At 36.6% G+C, this 22,360-nt stretch overlaps 1 protein-coding gene and 1 pseudogene across 1 annotated transcript in view; one reads left to right on the top strand and one right to left on the bottom strand.

Moving 5' to 3' along the window:
• Nucleotides 1-15,016: 15,016 nt before the first annotated feature.
• Nucleotides 15,017-16,389, bottom strand: LOC150082226 (zinc finger MYM-type protein 1-like; annotated as a pseudogene).
• Nucleotides 16,390-20,467: 4,078 nt separating this feature from the next.
• LOC150082225 (trafficking kinesin-binding protein 1-like) overlaps nucleotides 20,468-22,360 on the top strand; it is a 210,273-nt gene continuing 208,380 nt past the window's right edge. The window contains exon 1 of the mRNA XM_090380064.1: nucleotides 20,468-20,538. Coding sequence (XP_090236190.1) covers nucleotides 20,512-20,538 — 27 coding nt within the window. The 5' untranslated portion in view covers nucleotides 20,468-20,511. The remainder of the gene's footprint in view (nucleotides 20,539-22,360) is intronic.

Here is a 22,360-nt window from a genome sequence, read left to right as displayed (position 1 = left end):
ATAGAATAATTTTATTTCTGTGTAATAATTTTGTTAATTCTTTTGTTAATTTATAAAGACTACCCACTTCCACAACACCAGGTGGAAGTTTGTTCCAACAAACTTCCATCTTGCTGAAAGCAAATTTCTTCACATCCGTCTTGCAACCATCCTTCCTCAGTTTAAATTTATAACCTTATTTGTATTGTCTAAGCAAGAGTAAGGATACCATAAACGTTTAGCTTGCTCAATCCATTCAAAGCCTTAAACATCTCAATCAGATCTCCTTGCCAGTGCCTTGGCTCCAGATGCAGCAATTGGCAGAATGAAAGTCTTTCTTTGTGAGAGTACCCTTTTGTTCCCCATTGCTAATCTTGTTCTTTTCTGCACCTGTTCCAGCAGATCCACATTCTGCCAAAAATGAGGTTTCCAGATGTATGCAATACTCAAGATATGGCTGTTTATCACCTTATGCAGCAGAATAAATACCTCCTTATCTCTGTTGGAAAAATTCTTCTATATCATTGACAAAATCCCTCTGTCTGTCTGCACTGCTCAGAGAATTTCATATCTGACTGCACAATTAATATCAGGTCTTTTTTGTTCTCTCCTTGTATTTGTGAATGTTAAATTGCCACTTCTCACTCCATATGCTAAATAAACTGTAATTCTGTAATACTCCATCCATCATGTTGTTCTTCCACTATACATTAATAGTAACTTCTAGTGTGATATTATGGAAGAAGTATTAGAATGAACTTTAAGTATCAACAGAGACCATTGAATATTTATATACATTATATTTATTCTTAGTCATTTGTGGCTGTTTTGTAAAGATGTTTGTTGTCATTACAAATGCTAAGCCTCATGCTATTACTGTTAATCAAAGCATGGTTTCTAACATTAGTAATTGTCACTATTAAAATATAGAATATGTTAGTTTTGAAGCCCTTGACAGTTCTTATTTGTATTATCTGCTTAATTCAGAAATTACAAAATTTTTAACCCATTAACATTACTGAATAACTGTAAACTGTCATCCTTTATTTCTGAAAGATAAAGCATTGATTAGGCCTTACATAATGAATGTTACACAAAGAATGGTTGCACCAATACAGATTAATTGTTATTGGTTATTAACTCAGCAAAGTGGCTGAACTATAGATAATAAAAAACAATGGAGAGGAAGTTGCCAATTATCACTCTGCAGAATTGATGGAAGCACTGGAGGTAATTACCTAGTAGTGTAATGCTGCACATCCATCAGGCTGAACATGGCCAAAGAAGAGAATATAAATCACATAGATCATTCCATTTATCATTGTTATAGTGCCAAGAAACATAATGCTATGAATCATGGAAAACAAGCCACATCAGAGAAGAGGCACCTCCGTAGCCAGGTGGGAAGGAGCAGCAGTGCATAGCACACGCTTCTTGATTAGACCGGGGTTCGAGCCTGAAGGGGTTCGAGGAAGAGAAAGGAGTTAAGGGGAAAAAAGACCCAAAGTGTAAGTAAGTGATCAGGAAGGCACATGTTGTCCTATCAATAATTTATCATACCTTTGCTAGTATGGAGAAAGTCTTTATATCAGTCAGTGGTGAGACTATACTTGGAATATATATGGTCTGGAAGCTACATTAAAAAAAAAAAAACAATACTTTTAGAGACAGTTCAAAAAAGGACAAACAGATTTGTAAGGAGCAGCTTAAAAGGTGTTGATTGCAAAGCTTGCCAACTTAAACACCTTAAGGGAGAACCCAATTGAAGTATATAAGCCGAAATTAGGGAAGTATATCCTTTCTAATATACCTTTTTTTTTTTTTTTTTTTTTAATCCTTTCTGGTAGGCTAGACGAAAACCAAGAGGACACAAATATAAAATCTTGGGGAGTAACAGAGGGTCAAATCGTATGAAGTTTATCTTCAGGAAGAGTTCTATAGATCCTTAGAAATAACATTATAAGATCAAGATAAAACTGGAAGTGTTTTGGTTGAGCAGTTGGGGGATTTTTTTTTTTTTTTTTTGCATATGAAAAATAAGTATGCTTTCTTGCCTCATTTGTCTATATTGACAAATATTTAGCAAAAACATTTAAATGCCACTAATTTCTCCTTACTGTTACCGTTATTTATAATGATCAGTTTGAAAATTACACCATCATTCATGGCTGCTGGTTAAACACAATTGATTGTTTCAAAATAAACAATAAATAATACTTGCTTATAAGCTGGAAGGGCATGCATTATTAAAATGAAATTAAATTAAAAAAGCACTTGATACCATGTTTAATGGTGAAAGCAAAGTGTAGCTATCCTTTGAAGATACAAAACCTTTTCACCAGCACATCAAATTATGGTTATTTATATATGAATATATAGTGATTTGTTGTACTAAATGTAGGGGCTTTGTCTCTTCACAGGGAATAGCAAATAAACTTAATTTTCATCATTAAACATGATATCAATTATTAATTTAGTTTAACTTAATTTAATAATAAATACTGCCATTTGAAACAAAATCATGCTCAGATACTTAAGGAATTAAAGCAGGTTGCCTATGAAAGGAGACAGAGGCAAGTGTTCTTTGATATTGAAAGCTGGTAAAATGGGAACTATAGCATACTGGCACAGATATGAGCAATTAATAAAAAAAAATTGTTTTTCTTTCATTATAGAATTTTGAAGCACACCTGTCACCTTATGTTGATGCACTAGTTAGAACACTGAACTAGAGAATGGATAATGTGATGAGGAGTTGTTCGGGAGGTGGTTAAGATTATCTGGTGTTTCCTTTGCTTTTGAGAGACCTAATTACAGCAACAGAATGCATGAGCATTGTGACCAATTCTCAAAGTTAACAAGAGGGTGCAAAAGTTGTGTTCCATTTCAAATAGGGATTTTATGCAAGCTATAAACATGGATAACTATAACTTTGGTAGCAAGTGCTTTATTATCTGACCAAGTTGGATCAGTACCATTGGAAAAGAAAGCCAGTTAGACATTTTCAGTACTTAAAATTATTATTTGAAAATTAGATGAAAATTCGGACTGATTGTGGTTTTAGGGTAATGTCTGTAGACATGAGTTTGTGCATGCGTGCACAGACACACACACAGAGAGAGAGAGAGAGAGAGAGAGAGAGAGAGAGAGAGAGAGAGAGAGAGAGAGAGAGAGAGAGAGAGAGAGAGAGAGAGAGAGAGAGAGAGAGAGAGAGAGAGAGAGAGAGAGAGAGAGAGAGAGAGAGAGAGAGAGAGAGATCAAGCCTATTAACTCCTCAGTTAGCAAAATGGTTATGTTCTTGAAGAGTTATGAAATATGCTTCCATTATATAATTCAAAGTATATTCTTATAGGAGAAATTTTCATTTCCTAAGGACATAATGAAATGACAACAAACCAAAATTATTAAATTTATATTTAACATACAACCAATAATTTTATAAAAAATAATTGTGTAGATGCCATAATAAAGAAGTTCAACTAGGACAGCAATGCTTTATTTCTACTCCAGAATAGTGATATTACAGGAGGTGCACAGTTGTCACAGAGTAAACATAAACTTATAATCTCTCCATGTACACCACTTAAGTCTTGAAATAAAACTGAAAACAAATAATTAAATCTAGTATAACATATTTGATTGTAGAGTGAGAAAAATAAATGTTTTGTCAAGCAAAGAAAGCTTGGTAGTTGACTGGCAGACAGTTCATCTGGGATAATTTATATCCCAAATCTGTTTTATATTTTAAGCTTATAATTTAGTAGTGAAATGTAGGCCTACATACCCGCACTTCTGTGTATAAATTGTCTGTGATAGTATGGTAGTTTTCCACTTATGACTCGTTTGAACATTTGAGATTGTAGAAATTCTTGAGACCTCTGTCACGACCGTAGTTAGCTGACCTGAAACAGAATAGAGTATTCCTGCTATGCATTAGTGTAGATTTTCCAGCCTGCACAATGTGCATATTGATCAGTGAATACCCACTTGTACAGACAATACTCAGCAAACCATATGAATAGTGCAGAAGTTTGTATAAAATATACACCAGGAATAAATTATATCATATATAATATATTATTTATACTTAGGTAATGTGGAATTTTTCATAGCCAAAGATTCACAACTTCAAATTTAACTATTCATGCATTAGATTTGTCCCTCACTTTATAAGATTTTTAATTTAAAAATTTTGTTAAACAAACCTTTGTTAACCAAGAGATACTTGTGTACATTTATTCTTGATAATACTACTCTTGATGGGCCAGTGTTGTCATCCAGCTGTGCGGTCAGATGCAGGTTGCAAAGCTTCTGATATATGCTGTCATAGGCTATTCTCCAGCCATTGCCAATGATTTTCATCAATAGATCGTCTCACCTCAATGGAGATCTGCATTTCTTGTTGATATCTCTGGAATGCCATGTGGTGCCCATAGATGTCCATATGTTGTTTTTGTCCATATCTTGCTTTTGTAAACAAAATGGATAACAATTTTCCCATTTTATGGATGCTTTCATTCCCAATATGGTCCATTTTGATAATGCTATAAAAGCATCTTTCCATTTCTTGCTGGGTGGTGCTGCAGCTTCTTTGTTCCTCCTTCATAGTGTACCACATCTTGCAGCCATAGATTAATGATTGCAGGATGTGGCTGAAAAGATTAACATGTAGGTTGATGCTAATGTCAGTGATGGTGATCATGATCCAGGGAAAAGATATCCATATTGCTCTTCCATCTACAATCTCTGCTTTTATGTAATTATCTGTTTGCACTTCTTCTCTAAGCTACTTGTAAATTTTCATCCTTTCAAGCATCTCCACTGTTTAATTTGATACAATGATCAGGGTTTCTTGAATAAATGATTTGTATTGTGATCTCCCATTATTGATGTCTTTATTAGCCAGGCATATACTGGGCTGAGGCCTTGTTCTTGAAATGCTTGGAGGACTGCACTGTGTTCCACAGTACCAAAAGCTTTTTTGAAGTCTGTGAAGAGAAAGTAGTATGGTATACTATATTTTGTACATTATTCTGTGAGCTGTATGATTTTGGATGCAGTTGATGGTAGAGAATCCTCTTCTAAATCCAGCCTTTCCTCTTTCAGGATGGTCTGGATTCTGTATAATGTAGTTTTGGTCATGATTTTGTGAATGTGTCAGAGAAGACATGTTGGCTGGTAGTTCTTTCCTCATCAAAGCTTGAACAGAAAGATAATAGTACTAAATTCGTTTATATATAAAATATAATGGCTACTTTGTAGTTAGTAATATTATTAGCAACTCTAGCAGAACATAATGGTATATTAAAAAAGGGCTGCATGCAAATTTATCATCCCACTGGGATTGTTAACAAGATCATCGTTAGACACCACAGTGCAAAAAAGGTGACATCAGTTATAGAACAGTAAGTTTGACTTTGTGGTGGGTGAGATTATGTGGTCTATTGTTAAAGATATGATACAGAACCATCTCAATAACAGTGGTATCCTTGATGAACTAGAGAATTGGTTTGGGGAAGTCTTTTTCTGATCAATAAGGTAAATTATTATGATGAATTTATAGAATAGTTGGAGGCAAAACACAACTTCAGCATTATCCATCTTTGCTTTTGGTTTGGTTCTAAATGAAAGTCTATTATATAAACTGGAGCAAATTAAGATTACTGATAAGACTCTTCTTTAGATCAGGGGCTGGTAGAAAGATGGAGATAAAGGATAGTCATAAATGGACACTCTTCAAGACTAGTGTAACAAGTGGACTCCCTCAGGATCACTGGAAGGATTCCTATTTCTAATCTTCCTGGCATTGGCCAGGGAGTGCAGGAGAATCGGTCCCAGTTTGTTGATGATGATTTGAAGGTAGAAATGGTAGTTAACTAGAATGAGATCTTTGCTTCAAAATGACTTGAATCACTTCTAGGTATGGCCGGAAAAATGGAAGTTGAAGTGTAATGCTTCTAAATGTTTTGCACCTGGGGAACAGAAATCAATAGTTTTAAGTTGAAAGGATAGGAGTTAAGGGAAACTAAAAGTGGTTCAGAATGAAAAAAAAAAAAAAAAAAAAAATTAGAGCTTATTATTATTATAAGTAGTAGTAGTGGCTATGGCAAATGATGCAAGAAAGCAAGCTTATATAGCATCAGCCAAAAAAGAAAAACATCCCATTTCACCTATCCATTCACTCCAAAGGTTTGTCCAGTTCTTCCTTGAATCTATTTAAGCTATCAACTTCCACAACAACAGATGGAAGTTTGTTCCAGAAATCAACCACTCGCTGGCTAAAGGCAAATTTCCACACATCTATTCTGAAACTCTTTCTTCAATTTAAATTTATGCCCCCTCAAGCGAGCAAGAGAAAGAATCCCATCAGCATTGAGCTCTCAAGCCATTCAACGCCTTATACACCTCAATCAGATCCTTGCAGATGCCTAGTCTCCAGATGCTGCAATTAGCAGAACTTAAGCCTTTCTTGATAAGAGCACCCCTTTGTTTCCCTCACCAATCTCGTTGCCCTTCAAGGTTAAAAAAAAAAAAGGCCTCTGCCTCCAGTATTCATGATAAAGGTATGGTTGGAGCTAGATGTTTGTAGTTTTGACTGCAAAGTGCGTACATGGGGTACACCACCAATGTTCATTACACTGGAGGATAACTACCTCCATAATAGGATGAATACATGCTCCTTTATTGCAATTAAAAGCACCATGGCAACCGGATATGTGGAGTGATTCTAGTCATAATCGTTGGTGGTAATTTCGTGAGTGGTCAATGACTTCGATGTCAAGATCGTGATGAGATGACTATTAATGCTCTGCGACTTCAGAGTGCTCCGAATCAGCAGATTGGATTGCCCTTTCATGCTTGAGATCCGGTCTCAGAGTCAGCTGCTGAATTCCCCAATGTAACAACCACAGCAGTCACGGCAGGAAGGCGCCTCCGTAGCCAGGTGGGAAGGAGCAGCAGTGCCTAGCACACGCTTCTTGATTAGACCAGGGTTCGAGCCCGTCACCACCAAATATGGAGGATGCGGGAAGGTCAGGGAATGACCACCGCATATCCCGGAGCAATATGGCCTTAGTTGCTAATGCTCCTAAAAATCCAAATAACAATAACAATAACAACACGGCAGGAAATGTGATACATCGAGCTGCTCCGTAACAGGGAGGGGATCGGTGTTTTTACTCTTGAGAGCAGGGATCGCAGTTTTCTGATCGTTGCCCTTCTCTGTACTCGTTCCAGCAGTTCTACATCCTTCTAAAATTAGTCCTCCGGACTTGTATGCAGTACACAAGGTGTGGCCTGACTATTGCCTTATACAAAGGGATAATCATCTCCTTATCCCTGGTAGCAAAGTTCCTGTATATCATTGACAAGATCCCATGAGCTGCTCTAGCAGCCGGTCTGCACTGCTCAGGAAACTTTATATCTGACTGCACAATTACCCCCAGGTCTTTTTCATATTTCATTACCCTGAACGTAGATCCTGTTACAGCAGCATACCATCATTACTGTCATTAATAACCCTGCCAACCTTTGTATCATCTGCAAACTTTGACATGAAGCTTGATATACCTTCATCAATATCATTGATAAATATAGAAAACAACAATGGTCCCAACACAACCCCAGGGGACTCCACTAATGACATTAGTCCACAAAGAGCAGTGTCCATTGATTACTACTCTTCTTCCACTCAACCCATTTTCTATTTCACCAGCTCATCCCCTCTTACTGTTTATAATATCTAGTTCTTTCTTGAATCTATTCAAACTACCCACCTCTACAACATTAGATTGGAGTTTCTTCACATCCAACCTGAAACCATCATTCCTCAATTTGAATTTATGCCCCCTAGTGTGTAGACTGAGCAAGCAAAGGATTCCATCAGTATTGAGCTTATTCATTCCATTCAAGGCCTTAAACACCTCATTTAGATCTCTTTGCAGGTGCCTAGTATCCAGACACTGCAATTTGCAAAACTGAAGCTTTTCTGGTAAAGGCGCCCTTTTGCAATCCTCACCAATCTTGTTGTGCTTCTCCGCACTGTTCCAACAGATCCACATCCTTCCTCATTCATATTAGACTTTCAGACCTGTATACAGTATTTAAGGTGTGACCTAATCATTGCCTTTTACAATTGTGATAATCACCTCCTTATTCCTGCTGACAAAATTCCTGTATACCATTGACAGAACCCCATGAGCTGTCATGGTAGCCTGTCGGCACTTCTTAGAGAACTTCATATATGACTGCCCAATTACCCACAGATCCTTTTCATTCTCCACTGCCCCGAGTGTGTAGCATACAGATGGTACTTTATTTTGGGATTACTGTTCACTATATGAAGTACCTTGCATTTGTCAATATTAAACTTCAATTGTCACTTCTCAACACATTTTCCTAATTTGTATGGATCTTGTTGTAGTAGCATACCCTGATTACAGTGATTAACTACCCTACCAACCTATGTATCATCAGCAAATTTAGACATTAATTCTGATATACCTTAATCAATATCATTAATAAATATAGAGAACAATGGGGCCAGCAATGAACCCTAATAACATTAGTCCACAAAGAGCAGTGCTCATTGATAATCACTCTTGGTCCTCTCCCATTCAGCCATCTCTTTATCCATAGCTGTAACTTGCCCTTAGTGTCACATTGCTCCAGTTGTGCAGCAGTCTTTTATGTGTAACAGTATCAAAAGCTTTCCTAAAATCCAAGTATATGATATCAAAATTATTTTTTGCATCCAGTTCCTTTGTTACTGCATCATAGTATCCATTCAGATTAGTCAGACAAGCTCTTCCCTTAATGAACCCATGCTGTGACTACAGTATAACTTCATTCCTTACTTGATGACCCTATATTATTTCTGTAAACAGTGACTTCATTATTTTCCTTAGAACATCAGTCAAGATAACAGGTCTGTAATCACCATATCTCCCTTTTGATCCTCACCTTTGTGAATTGAGGGATTCATTTGCACATCTCTGGTCCATAGGGACCTCTTCTGAATCCAGGGATGCTCTCATAATCATGGCTAAAGGTTTGTTTACCCCTTTGCAGCTTCCTTCAGTATAATTGGTTAGAACCCACCTACCTCAGGTGCCATCTTTTTTACATTTAGCTTCAACAATTTCTCCACCACTTTCTTCTTGGTTATCACAAAACCTTCAGCTCCCAACCAGAATTTGACTCCCTTTTGGCATCTCCATCCCAAAAAACATTCTCATGTGTGAATGTAGATGCAAAATACCATTCAGTTTGTTTGAAAAATCTGTTCAATTATGATACATTCAGATATAACATTTGCCATACAAGTGGCTAGGAGGTACATGGTATCCTGTTTATAATTTATTGGACCTTTACAAGTGAAATGAGTGGGGTTATGTTCTTACTAATAAGTGAGACAAGAACTAGGTTGCAATAATATAAAATCTTAGAAAGTTACGGAAGGTTACATCACATGAAGATGCAGCATCTTTTAAAACATTGAGATAAATTATCTCCTATCAGATTGCCTCCATAAATTAGCAAAATTGAAGGTGGAATGGGATAATAACATTTAGATAATTTGGTTTTTTACTAATAATATGGAATTTATTTTTTCTTGGTTACTTTCCAACATCATTGATTTAATGAGTAGAATAATTTCTTTAAATTATTTGAAATAGTTTACAGTGGGAACATTTATAAGTTGAACATTGTGCACTCTTTTACATTGTGTACAAAATAGAAGTGGCTATATAGGAAACTACATATAGGATAAGTAAAAATTATGTATAAACACTTTGATATACTGTATCTCAGAAAGTTTATTGAGTAAATGTGAACCAAAAAGGGTTTCAAATGCATTAGATACATAAAAATTTGATTCATTGCATAATTTGTCACATGTTCAAAATGGCAGCCACCAGCATGCATACATGAATGTCACCATTTCTCAACAACCCACCATACAATGGTCCTCATGTTAGTTGTAATTTTCACTTCCTGTTGTACAAATCCTGCGGTGTTTGTGGTTTGAGTGTACATGTTATTGTTCAGCTATCCCTATGCAAAAAAAGTCTAGGGGTGTAAGTTCTGTAGATCTTGAGGGAGTGGAGATCTTGAGGAAAATCATTATCCAGATATGCACAAACATCAGAGTGAAAATGTGAAGATGCACCATTTTGTTGAAAGTACACTAATATATCCAGGAACTTGTTTCTTATTGGGAACTGCATTGTTCATTAATGATTTAAATATAACTCTACCCAGTATCATTGAATTTTAACGGTCTAATTATCCCAAAAGAGGAGAGCCTCATCCATACGCACTGATTTCTGGCAGGTTTAACATCTTTCTTAGCCATCCAAGTAAGCACTTTCCCATGCATGCTGAACATCTTTAACATTTTCATACTTGCAGTATCATTTTAGAATTCACTTCTTTTCTTCAAATATTAGTTGATTATTCTCCATGCTCAGTTGACCACCAGTTAACACTTTCACTGCTGGCTTTTCCAACAATATTTTTTGACCCAGGATTGAATCAATCTGAATTGGAAAGGGCAGAAACATTTTAGGGCTTTCTTCTCATTATGAATTAATCAGCCTCTGGTTAGATTGTTTTTCTAAGAGTAGGGTAAATTTCCCTCTAAGTGGATTAAAATCCAAAGCTATATATTTGTGTTCAGGAAGCATTGAATGGGTTTATCTGCAATGTTATGAAAACTTATTAAAACCTAATTGCTTATTTTAGTTTTAAAATGAATAAATTTTTATTCAAATTGATCATTATGTTATAAAATGTGGCTTTTAAAGTTTATGTACATAACTTCGACTCATCCTGTATAAGCAGTAGCCATTATGATTCACAGTGTAGAGCTTCTGAAACTTGAATAGTTGATTGTTAGATGCCTTATCAGTCACTTGTCATTTTGTGCTACTGCATTCTTTGAATTTTTTTCATTTTTAACAAAAAAAAAACATACAGTAGTGAAGAAATAAAATGATATGGTAGGCTATGAACACTGATGAAGGCAATACTTATATCATACTGGCATATAATATAATGAATAAAGTAATGTTGTCTAAAATCCAGGATGACCAGTGCTTATTTTTCACCTCTTTGATGATATTTTCGAATCTTTATAGGAAGTTGCATGAGTTTGGTTTCATTATGCAGCTGCAGCGCATAAGGCAGCAAAAGCGAAATATAGCTTAGAGCAGTGTATTTCCATCATTCCTAGACTTGGGAATGATGGAAAGAATTTCTAGAGGGTAGTGAATTGCACTATATACTGTGAAGGTGGTAAGGATATGAATTTAATCTTTTTGTCCAGTCTGCTGAAAGCGACTCATAACAGTTCTGTGCTGTATGCTTCACCCTTAAATGCCATGGCACCCTAGTAGAAGTTGATTCATCTATGCTCTACTCATCCCTAACAGAGTAATTAGCTGATCAGTCACTTACACATGTGTGTACACACATGCACCAGCAAGTAGCCATATCATTTGTGAACTTTATCATAAATATAAAAATCTAGAAAGCTGAAATTTTCTGTTGATAGATTTGAAAAATACAAATTTTTATTTTTATATTTGTTTGGCCAGAGGAAGAAGATTACCTTCAAAACATCAGCTCCATTTTAATTGAATAATATTAAAGTAGAATCAAATATAATTTTATTTTATTTTACTTCACTTTAATTTAACTTTGTACAAAAAAACAAAACTATAATAAAATTCGAATGCTTTCATATGCAGTGATTTGCTCAGTTTCTACCTGTGTACTGCATAACTGCCTAATTCCCTTAAATACCTTTTTAAGGTGAACAGTTCCAGTCTGATTATTCGTTTTAATATACCTGTGCCTTACTTCAACGAACCCAGTCAAGAATAGTGAAAACCATAATAAATACCTGAACTTGGTATGCTGTCTTGAAGTGGCCCCTTTCATTCTGTGTGACATCTTTCCAGTGTTGTTGTGTAAGCTTAACAATTAACCTTCTAACAAAATGGATCCAAACACTATCCAACTATGCAGTCTCCAAGGAAGTCGTCATTACTGCACATAGCAAAGCCTAGTAGATAATGTCATGAACAGTTTACAGTGTAGTGATGTGACCGTGGTTTTTAATCCACTTGGAGGGAAAACCACCTGACTTTAAGAACTTTTTCTTCTGACTTGACAGAAGAAAAACCAGATATTTTTGTCAATCAACCTTTACCAGCAGCTGATTAATTCAGCCATAGTGAGAAGAAAGCCCAAAAATGTCTCTGTCTTTCCCAATCCAGATTGACTCAATCCTCAGTCAGAAAGGTCATCGTAAAAGGCAACAGTGAAAGTGTTAAATAGTAGTTTCCACACCAACCAACTTCTTCATGCCAAGTGGAAATGAGCTAGTAATGTGTAAATTATGATTGCCTTCTCATGATCCAGGGCCAGTGGTGGATCTAGAAGTGATCAGGGAGATTGTTTTCCCAAGAGCCTAGGTAAACTGAACAAATACTGAGTTTTATGATGAGGTTGTATGTATGTTATATAAAAGCCAGTTAAAAATTCAAGCTTAATTTTCATTTACTGTCATTTACATATATAATTATTATATTCTTTATATTCTTCTCCCTCCTGTTCCCCATTAGAAAAAAAGAGAGACCTTACTGTTGTCTACAGCCATTTTCAGTAGACAAAAGAGTTTAGCAATCAAGGAACATCTAGAAGCAACCATCAAGAAAGGTAAATCAGTGTATAATGCCCATACACCACTAGCATCCCACAGGCTTGATCTTTACATATGAATAGATTCCATAGCCAGATTTTCTGACCAATCAGATTCCCCCTAGATAATGAACTTCTGATGGGCCCACTAGCTACTTTGAAATTATCCAAGCAAGAACTGATTACAATAGTTAATAATCTCCCCACTCACAACTGCTACTAGGGAGAAATAACAAGGTTCTCCAATTTATGCTAAAGTGCATCAGCCCTTATCTTGTTGATACTTTATTATTTAACAAGATCTCTTTCAAGTGGCACTTTCTCCCCACTGTGGAACTGCTACACAATCAAACTATAACTGTCATTCTTTGGGCCTTTGAGGGTAACATCAAGATAGACATTATCTAAATTAATCTCCAAGTAGCCTTCGATGCCATCCACATCCTAACACTTGTCAACCTCCTTGAACAATACCTTGAAAGTTGCCGGATACACTATATGGTAACTCAGTGCTCTTCTTCATAAGAGAGTCGTAATCCTCAGTAACATCAAGATAGACATTATCTAAATTAATTTTCAAGTAGCCTTCAACGCCATCCACATCCTAACACTTAACATCCTCAACATCCATAATCCTCAATGCAAATCAGTGGCTGTCTCGAGAGCCATCACAACTAGAGGGGGAGAGGCACAGGAATGTTATTCACTGTTATCATTCTACCATTTATTGAGAACAAACCTGACATCATATGCTTTGCCACTGATATAAAGATGCCAACAAGGATTAGCCAGGTGACAAACATCATTTGCATCTGCAAATCTCTTCTCCCTCAAAAAAAAAAAAAAAAAAAAATCTGACCCAAGCTCTAGTAAATAATGGAGTGTCTCTGATATAAAATGTGCCCATGCACACAAACCTTGGCATCATTTTCAATCCTATGCTACGACTCTACAGTTGCATCGGAAAAAAAACCATAAATTCTGCTCAGTATGCTGGCTGGCAAAGTGCCAACCTCAAGTCCATGAGCTAACATTAGTACGTACCTACTAGATGTTGGCGCACAGCAGCTTGTGCGCCATTAAACCACACACATACCTACTAGATGTCCACACTAATGTGAAGTGAATTTTGCCGAAGAATGTTGACTCGTGAATGGACAAATTACATTTTTTCTACAGCACAACGAGCTACCAGCACAGTTAAAGGGAGAGGACTTTGCTTGCTTCAGAAATATTTAGTCAATTATTACTGCCAAACATCTAGGACACATGCTTACGGCCCTTATCTCAGCAGGTCTTAGATCGTCCCATCACTCGTTATGCAGCCCAACAGGCTGCTTAATAAGTGATGGGCCATTGTAGACTATTACCTGTCTAATCAGATGGGGGAAAAATCCAAAAACTGAATCCCATCCTCTGTCTATTTTACTTTAGCCGAGGTTATAAATATTGCGTGCTTTGCACGCAATATTTATAACCTCGGCTAAAGTAAAATTTCGCAGGGTCGTCTTTTTGTGTTCGTAGGCACTTTATATTAAACTTATTAAAATGTCCTTGTGTTGAATTTTTTTAAAAAAGAAATTCGAAAGCGCTTCTATATTGTTTTTTTCGTTATTTCCACAACAATTATTCCAAGACTTGCAATACGGGAACTTGACGTTGTCAATGGTTTTTTCTAACAGAAAAAGCCGACGAAAGAATTCATCTCAGAAATCTGTTTAGAAATTAGTTTGTAGAATTTTATTGTTGGAATAAAATCGTTGAATTCTATTTAAATTATTTTTTTTTTTATCCTGGATATAATAGAACAATATAATAAAAAAACAATGTTTTTTTTTTATCCTTATTCTTCCTATTGAAATGCCCATTTTCTCACAAGTTGTATTTGCTAATTGAAGAGCCCACTATAATTTTATTTCTTTCTTCATTAATAATTTTAAGGTCTAACTTTACAACGCATTTTCCCAAGCTTATTTCGACTGTTTGTAAATATTTTTATGTAAGGTTAGCTTCTTGTCGAATTTCGTGAAAGAAAGATAACTTAGAAAAGAAAAATCATATATGGATGATTTTCACATATGGAAATTTTAGCGGTCCCACTGGTATCTATATTCTCTTGAGATTTGCACAATGTATGTAGAGCAGAAATTATTTTTTTAAAATTCCTTTTGACCATATTTACAGATTTATAATGCACACTCTACCTTGTCTGGGCAAGTCTAACTGTCATTCCTGTATGTTTTTTTTTTTTTTTTTTCATTATTTCCCAACGGTGTGGAGAGACTGAAAAGAAAGAAAGAATAAAGATTTTTCTAAGTTCCAAAGAAGGTTACGTATGACGAAACGCTTGCAAATGAATGCACTCCACATAAATTATAACGAGTGGTTTACACAGTGTATAAAACAATGCTTTGAGTTTAATTTCCTTGATTTTAGATTGAACACCATCATGAATTCCTGCCATGGTTGCCGCATTGACTTAGCCTGGGCCAAGGCACAGATTTATATTCAGCCCATCCTTTTCTAAATTATTCAAGATTTCTTTTTCTGTTGTGAGTTCGGCAGCAGTCTTCCCAACTATGGGGAAGTAGCCTAAAAATGATTCCTTCACTTCAACCTTGTCACCGACAACGTGAACATATCTAATTACTTCACACATTTGGTCAGTGTGGGATACGTCTGGTGTACTGTCAAATAGAATTCCAAAATATTTAGCTTGTTTTATATTATCGGCTACTATTTTTTTCTCTCACATAATTTCCTAAAATGTTAATAAACTCATTTTGAATCTCTGGCGATAAATATGAAGGTTCTTTCCTATCAGAAATGGGGTCATAATTTCTCTAAAACTCTACCATTTCTCTAAAATTTCCTTTATTTGGTGAAAATATGGATTCATCATGTCCACGAAAACGAAGATTCTGACTAGCCAGAAATAATATTACATCTAAAAGCCGATGTAAAACATCTCTCCATTTCTTTCTTTCTTTCTTTATCCAGCTTCTGATGATTATGGTCAGTAGTTTGTTGAAACTTCAACCCCGCGCTTAAGGTTTTCCACTTCTTCAAGCACCAGTGATGCTGTTCACTAGTTTCACGGGCAGAAACCTTTGGGTTTAATTTCCACCAAATTTTAAATTCCGTGATAAAGTTGGATGTTCCGGTTTCTTTATGCTCCAATGAAAATAGTTTGCAGCAGAAATAAAATAAATTTTCTGATGATGGTGAATAAACCATCCATGTTCTTAAATTTTTTTTTCTCCGTTTGGCAGTGTATTATAAAACCAGGTAGTTGTTAGCTGTCGACACTTGCCTTTAATTTTTTCTCCTGCTCTTTCAACAGTGTCAAAAGGGTCCGTCCTTATTTCGAAAATAGTCATTGCTTTTCTTAATAAAATAAATTCTCAAGTTATCTGGTACCGGGATAGGCCAGAAAGCGACGTCGGAATACTTTAAAAATATGTTTATTTCCTTTCCCTTTTCAGCATCTTCTCTCTGCTCTTGTGTATTTTCACTAGATTCTTCTCCACTAGTGGATGAATAGACATCTTCTAGATTCTTCTCCATTAGTGGATGAATAGCTTTCTCTGTTAGATCCTCTTGAGAAGATGACTCTTGTACTTGCTCTTCTGATTTATCATGCTGAATATCTATTGCCCTGGATGTTGATGGTGTAACATATTTCAACAATGATCCAGACATTGCTTGAATAACTTCTCATGCTTTCTTTGCTTTTCTCTGTTGAAATCCGCTGGGTCGATTTTGCTTCATTTTGTACATTGGTTGGCAAAACTTAAGGACCAACACTGTTTCTAAAGGTTACAACCACAAAATCTTTACTTAAGGTACTCTTTACTGATGAGAGTAGATTTAGTCTCAGCAGCGATTCTGGACGTCAGCTAATCTGGTGTGAGGTTGGTACACGGTATCATTCCGCAAACATCACTGAAAGGGATCGATATGGCGATCGAAGTGTTCTCGTCTGGAGAGGCCTTATCTTGGATGGACGTACACAATTCCAGATACTGGAAGGCGGTACTGTAACCGGTGCACGTTACTGTACTGAAGTTATCCTTCTCCATGCGCGTCTGTTGCGAGGTGCCATTGGCCCCGAGATCGTGTTAATGGATGATAACACCACACCCCATCACACTGCAGCTGTTGTTGATATGCTTTTGGAAAGTGAGGACATCGTTCGTATGGATTGACCTGCCCGTTCCGCCGATCTGAATACCATCGAACAAATATGGGACGTTCTGGGGAGACGCCTAGTGGCACGTCCACACTCACCAGAAAATGCTCACCAGCTGAAGATGGCGCTAAATGAATGGACGATGTTACCGCAAGAACTTATCAACAACATTGTTCTAAGTATGGGCAGGCGGTGCAAAGCCTGCATCGACATTAGGGGTGGCCATATCTCCTGCTGAGAACCACCTCTTCCCTTTGTTCCATCTTTGGCAGTGATGCATCAGTATCATGGCAGCCAGTGCTATGTTGCCATTTTTGAATAAAGTACCTCTGTACCGTTTTGTTTCCGTTGTTGTGTCGGTGTTGTTTCCTTCATTTCTGTACCTCACGAGGTTCCTTTGGTATGCTTTTTCCGTATCCAGGCCACTCCTATGAGAAGCTACAGGTGAAAACTTGACTGGTCCTTAAATTTTGCACACCAGTGTATTTATATAAAGAAATTCATTAAAAAACGAAAAATATCTGTAAAATAAGTAGAAATGAAAAATTAGTTTTCAGGAAATAAAGGCTTGCCTGTATACTTCGTATAAATCCGCTAACCAAAAATGTGGTGCTGACTTAATGACTTGTAAGACGAACTTTGTAAAAAAAAAAAAAAAAAATTTAGTTAAACTAAACGCGTTTGTAAAGGCTGAATATTGTTTTGATTCCCAGTTTTGTGTCTTAATAACATACCAAAAATTTAAACGTAAGTATTACAGTCGCTGTCGGTTAATATAAACATCAAAGTATCTTGTCGTTAATTAAATTGTCAAATAGAAATTTCAGCGAACGACTGTAAATTTAAGTGAAGAAAGATAAATTTTAAAAAAAAAGTTGAAATTATTTTGTTAAAGTATTTTCAAGTGAAAATACACCCGGGGGACGGGCGCCCCGCCGCCCTCCACTTGCTACGCCACTGATTCTTCGTAAAGATGTAACCACCACAATCTCAGACTTTATTACTATTTACTCTTCGCCACTGCTGTGCAAAGGCCTCTCGCAAAGTCTCACTTTTTTCTGGCCCGCGTCATGGTTGGTAGTTTCCTCCTGTAAACTCTCAACTCGTCGCACCATCTCTTCTTTTGTCGACCTCTATAGTGCTTCCCCCCGGTACCGTGAAAATAATAAGATCAGCAGTTGAAATGAGTGAGTATGCGAGAAATCTGGTTGTGATCGTCCCATCAGGAGACGATGAAGGAAATATTCTTATTATATTGTGCTGTCGTATAATTATCAGATCTTTTCATGAATGAAAATAGTGTTTAGTCCTCTCCCTTCAGAAGTTCCTGGGACCGCCGCTGTGGGACCAACACAATCCTAGATTTCTGGTCATGTTGCCCGAATCTTTTGTTCCTTTTTCATACGCCTCTTTTTTATCCGTTGGCTGAAGAGGGCCGCAGTGTGCTGACCAAAATACAACAGCTCTTATACTTTTGGTTTTATAGAAAATTCAGAGAGGCACAGATGAGTGTTTTCAGTCAAAGGACAAAAAAATTCTGAATTGTTTAGAAAAGGTAGATAGCCCCAGAAAAGATTGAATAGCACTGGTTTAGCGCATTGTTGCTTAGTAGTTCAGAACATAATATCGCTTTTGACTGATTACGATTTGGCTTACTACTTAAGTGTTGTGTATAGTTGAGATTATAAATAGATACCATGAGTTCTGAAAGAAATTTTTGATTTATAATGACTAGGGCCTTCGCAATCCAGTCTGCCCTATTAGAGAAAGGGTATCTGATATTTCACATTAGATCTACACTGTAACGTAATTTTCACGCCCCTTACTGTTGCCTCGGCACAAACACTAAAACAGCCCAACTTTCAAATGTTACGTTGCTTCTTATCGATGACTAGTAATTCATAATAATCTAATAAAACAGCATCTTAAATAGGCCTATATTGAATTTATACAGGACTTGTTCCATTACTACTTCATCGAGTTTTCATATCAGGGGGAGATAACTCTTTGGTAAAATCTTCTTTAAGCATAGAGGTCGGCTGCATCTGACATACTTGAAACATTCGTTCTTGCAACCCAGTTCATTGTATATTGAGACAACTGCTTGTTCTTTTTCCGATATATCGCTCAGTTTTCGATTTCAACCAAAATTTATCTTCGAAACCATTGTTGTGTACCTCACAGTCTGCTACGTCTTTCAGTTTTGTAATTGTCGATGACATGCCCAAAATGGTCGTGAACATTTTTCACAGTCTGACTTATCGGGCAACAAATCCCTACAACAAATTTTCATAACGGAGTGAGTTTGAGACAGCTGATTGACCTATGCATTAACCATGGGATCTCGGCAAGTTTCATTGAAATCATCCATCTTATAGCAGTGTTTCGCCATCTGCTACACCTATCAAGTTCTTGGATGAAAAATTTATATATCGCTGTTAAAAGAAACTGTGTTGGTTGACTGACCAACCAGTAAAGTATTTGCTATTCATTGTAGGCCGTACCTTGTTTACATTCTGTTTCACAATAATGTATCATTTTTCTATATGGGTAAACGAAATGCCCTTGAATCAGGAAGCTTATGTAGGCAAATTTTCCTCTAAAACTTCACACTGATTAAGAAAGAAACGATGCAAGCAATTCTTTATCATCAAAACGTGGAACTGTACGCGGGTTGCGGGCATAGGTCAGTTTCTAAAGGTTACAAAGACACCTTTAAATATGTAATACTGTTTCCTCCAATCGGAGTACCCGCAACTAGAGGTCACGGCTAAGGCAAAAGGTGTTTTGAATGGAACAAAAGAGAAGAAAGAAAGGTTTAAAATATGTTTTGTATGAAACATTTTTGGACCATGCAACTGAGGTCACGTATCTGGAAACGTGGGAAGGTATCCCACTTTAGGAAAACCTAATTTCTTTTTTCAGTATGGTGTGCACTCTTTGGAAAACTTAATTTTGTCAACCCACATGGAACTGGAATATCTTTCTATCCTTAACTTTGAAAGAGATAATGACCTCTAGTAGAAAACTTGTTTTTGTATTTTGTTAATCATCTCGGACTTGACTTTTCTGCGTTTTTTTTTTTTTTTTTGGACTCGTTATTCCAGTTAAAAAGAATGACCGCTAGCTACGCTTTGCAATAGCTTTTCGCGATCCGAAAGGGAGCAGGAAGCTGTTAAAACCTGTTTCTAGTATTCAGTAACAAAATGAAAGCATCTGGTTAACGAGCTGTTTTTACCGGACAGTTCAGGATTTTTTCTTCATCAGGTGAAATTGAACGAAGCTTAACCTTTTGAAGTGTGTTTGAGATGCTTGAAGTTCTGTTTTTTTTGTTTAAGTAGCGGATGTTTTTAAATTTCTGAAAGTTTTCGAACTGAGTCATTTATTTATTTGTATTTAAAAACATAGCTTACCATGTGATGATGCACTTTCAGTGTGTCATTAGGTTTTGTTTTTAGCACTTCCACGTGTTTCGTGGCGGTTACGTTTGGAAGAATTCGTACAATGCCCGTTTATATTCAAGGATTTGAAACACTATAACATATGTAATATGAGTATAACATATGGTGATTTCATTATTGAAAGCAAGGCTAAAAAAACTACATCTTTTGTATTTGAAGGAAGAATTTTGCATGCAAGAAGTAGCATATGACTTCCTGGTAAGTTCATTTCTGTTACCTGAAATACTTAGTAGTTTGGGATGAATATTATCTAGTAGCAGTTAACATTCTCTCGTGTAATTTGTTCTAGAGAATTCATTGGAAATAATTGCACAGATGCTCACACAAACAAAACAAACAAACCTGCCTGTCCTCCTTTAGTAATAGTAATTTATGTAATCCCTCCTTAAATATATTCAAACTCCCCACTTCTTGCAGAACGTCGGATGGAAGTCTGTTCCAAAAATCAATTGCTAAGCCTTACAAATTTTCGCAGACCTATCAACCCACAATTTCCAGGCAATATCTGGAAAGTTAAATTCCCGATTATAAAACATTTTGATTGATTTACTGTCCCACTCTATTTGTCTGTGCAGTTATTAACTACGTATACTCTCACTGTTATTTGGCCAGTAATGTACTCCTATTCTCTTCCATTTTTTTTTTGTGCGGGTGTCCCACAGTTTGTCACACCAAATTGGCCAAACATTACACTGGCCACGTACGTCAACTTTGTGTGCTGCCTTAGATTCTGTTTTTTTTTAACCAAAAGCATAACTCCTCACCTCTTCCTGCTCCTTGTACTCTTTCTCCATTCCATACTTGGCTTATGAACCGTCTTGCTGCTTCATGGATAAAATGTGAACTAAATTGACTTTTATTTAGGGTAGGATTTTCTTTTAGTCTCCTTTTTTTAAATTTATTTTTAGTGGGCTGGCCTTCAGCCACTGAGCTATCTTAATCTGTTTTCTTTTCCCTTCCTGTTTTATTAAAACACCCCGTGGGTAGGTTCTACATTTGTTCAAAGTGGTATAAATGGTGATTGTTCAACAGTTCACGAGGACATTAGCCGAAATGGGCCACCTCCTCGTGGCAGGAACGGAAATTGTTACTTCCTCTGGGCTAAATGGCCTGTCAATACGAACAAAATAACATGACACTATACTACGATAAATGCATATTACTACCCAGATTGGCCGCTACCATGTACACCGCTACTTCATACTTGTCTGCCTTAGTAGACCACATAGAAAGAAAATGCACCTGAAAAAAATAAAAGGTGAGGGCCTCAAAGCTACTTGCTTTTTTTAAATTCAAAAACTAAAATGCTTGTATACTAATTGTACTCATAATAATTTTCTTAAAAATAGTCATGTTTAATGTTACTTGCGGCAATGAGTATAACGAACAGATAATATATATACAGGGTTGTTAAAATTAAAGTATCCCTATGTATAGGGCTCTGGAGCGAGTTCTAAGGCTCGTACTGAAGAGAAATTTGTACAACAGGTACAATAAAAAATGCGCTCGCCATTTATTGGAAAAAAAAATTAGTTACAAAATTTGTCACTATATGGCGCTATGGCAATACAAATCACTTGAACAGTGCTACAATTGTTCAATGTGTACTCCATTTTGGTCAGCAACAGTTTCCATTCGAAGAACAGCATTTTCTACAGCAGAACGTAACATATCAACTAGAATAGTCAGCACATGAGTCTAATTCTGCCCTTCAGATCTGCCAGAGTTTGACATCCTTCCCGCTACACCTGTTTCTTCAAAAAACCCACAACCAGAAGTCGCATGGGGTGAGGTCCGGTGATCGGGTTGACCAAGATGTCTGGAAACAACAGCTGATGACCCGTTTCTGTAAAGTGTTGCCTTAGCAATCTTTGGACACAACGGTGGATGTGGGGTGGCACACCATCTTGCATGAATATAGTATCCTGAAGACACCCACGTTGTTGCAGCTCTGGTATTGCGAAATTTGCCAGCATTTCATAATATCGCTGTCCAGTGACGGAACAGGTGCGAGGTCCAG

This window comes from Mastigoproctus giganteus, chromosome 8 (assembly GCF_048544385.1).
Source record: "Mastigoproctus giganteus isolate SK-2022 chromosome 8, ASM4854438v1, whole genome shotgun sequence".
Lineage (NCBI taxonomy): Eukaryota > Metazoa > Arthropoda > Arachnida > Uropygi > Thelyphonidae > Mastigoproctus > Mastigoproctus giganteus.
The sequence above is the reverse complement of the archived record's forward strand: the minus strand, read 5'-3'. Positions and strand labels throughout refer to the sequence as shown.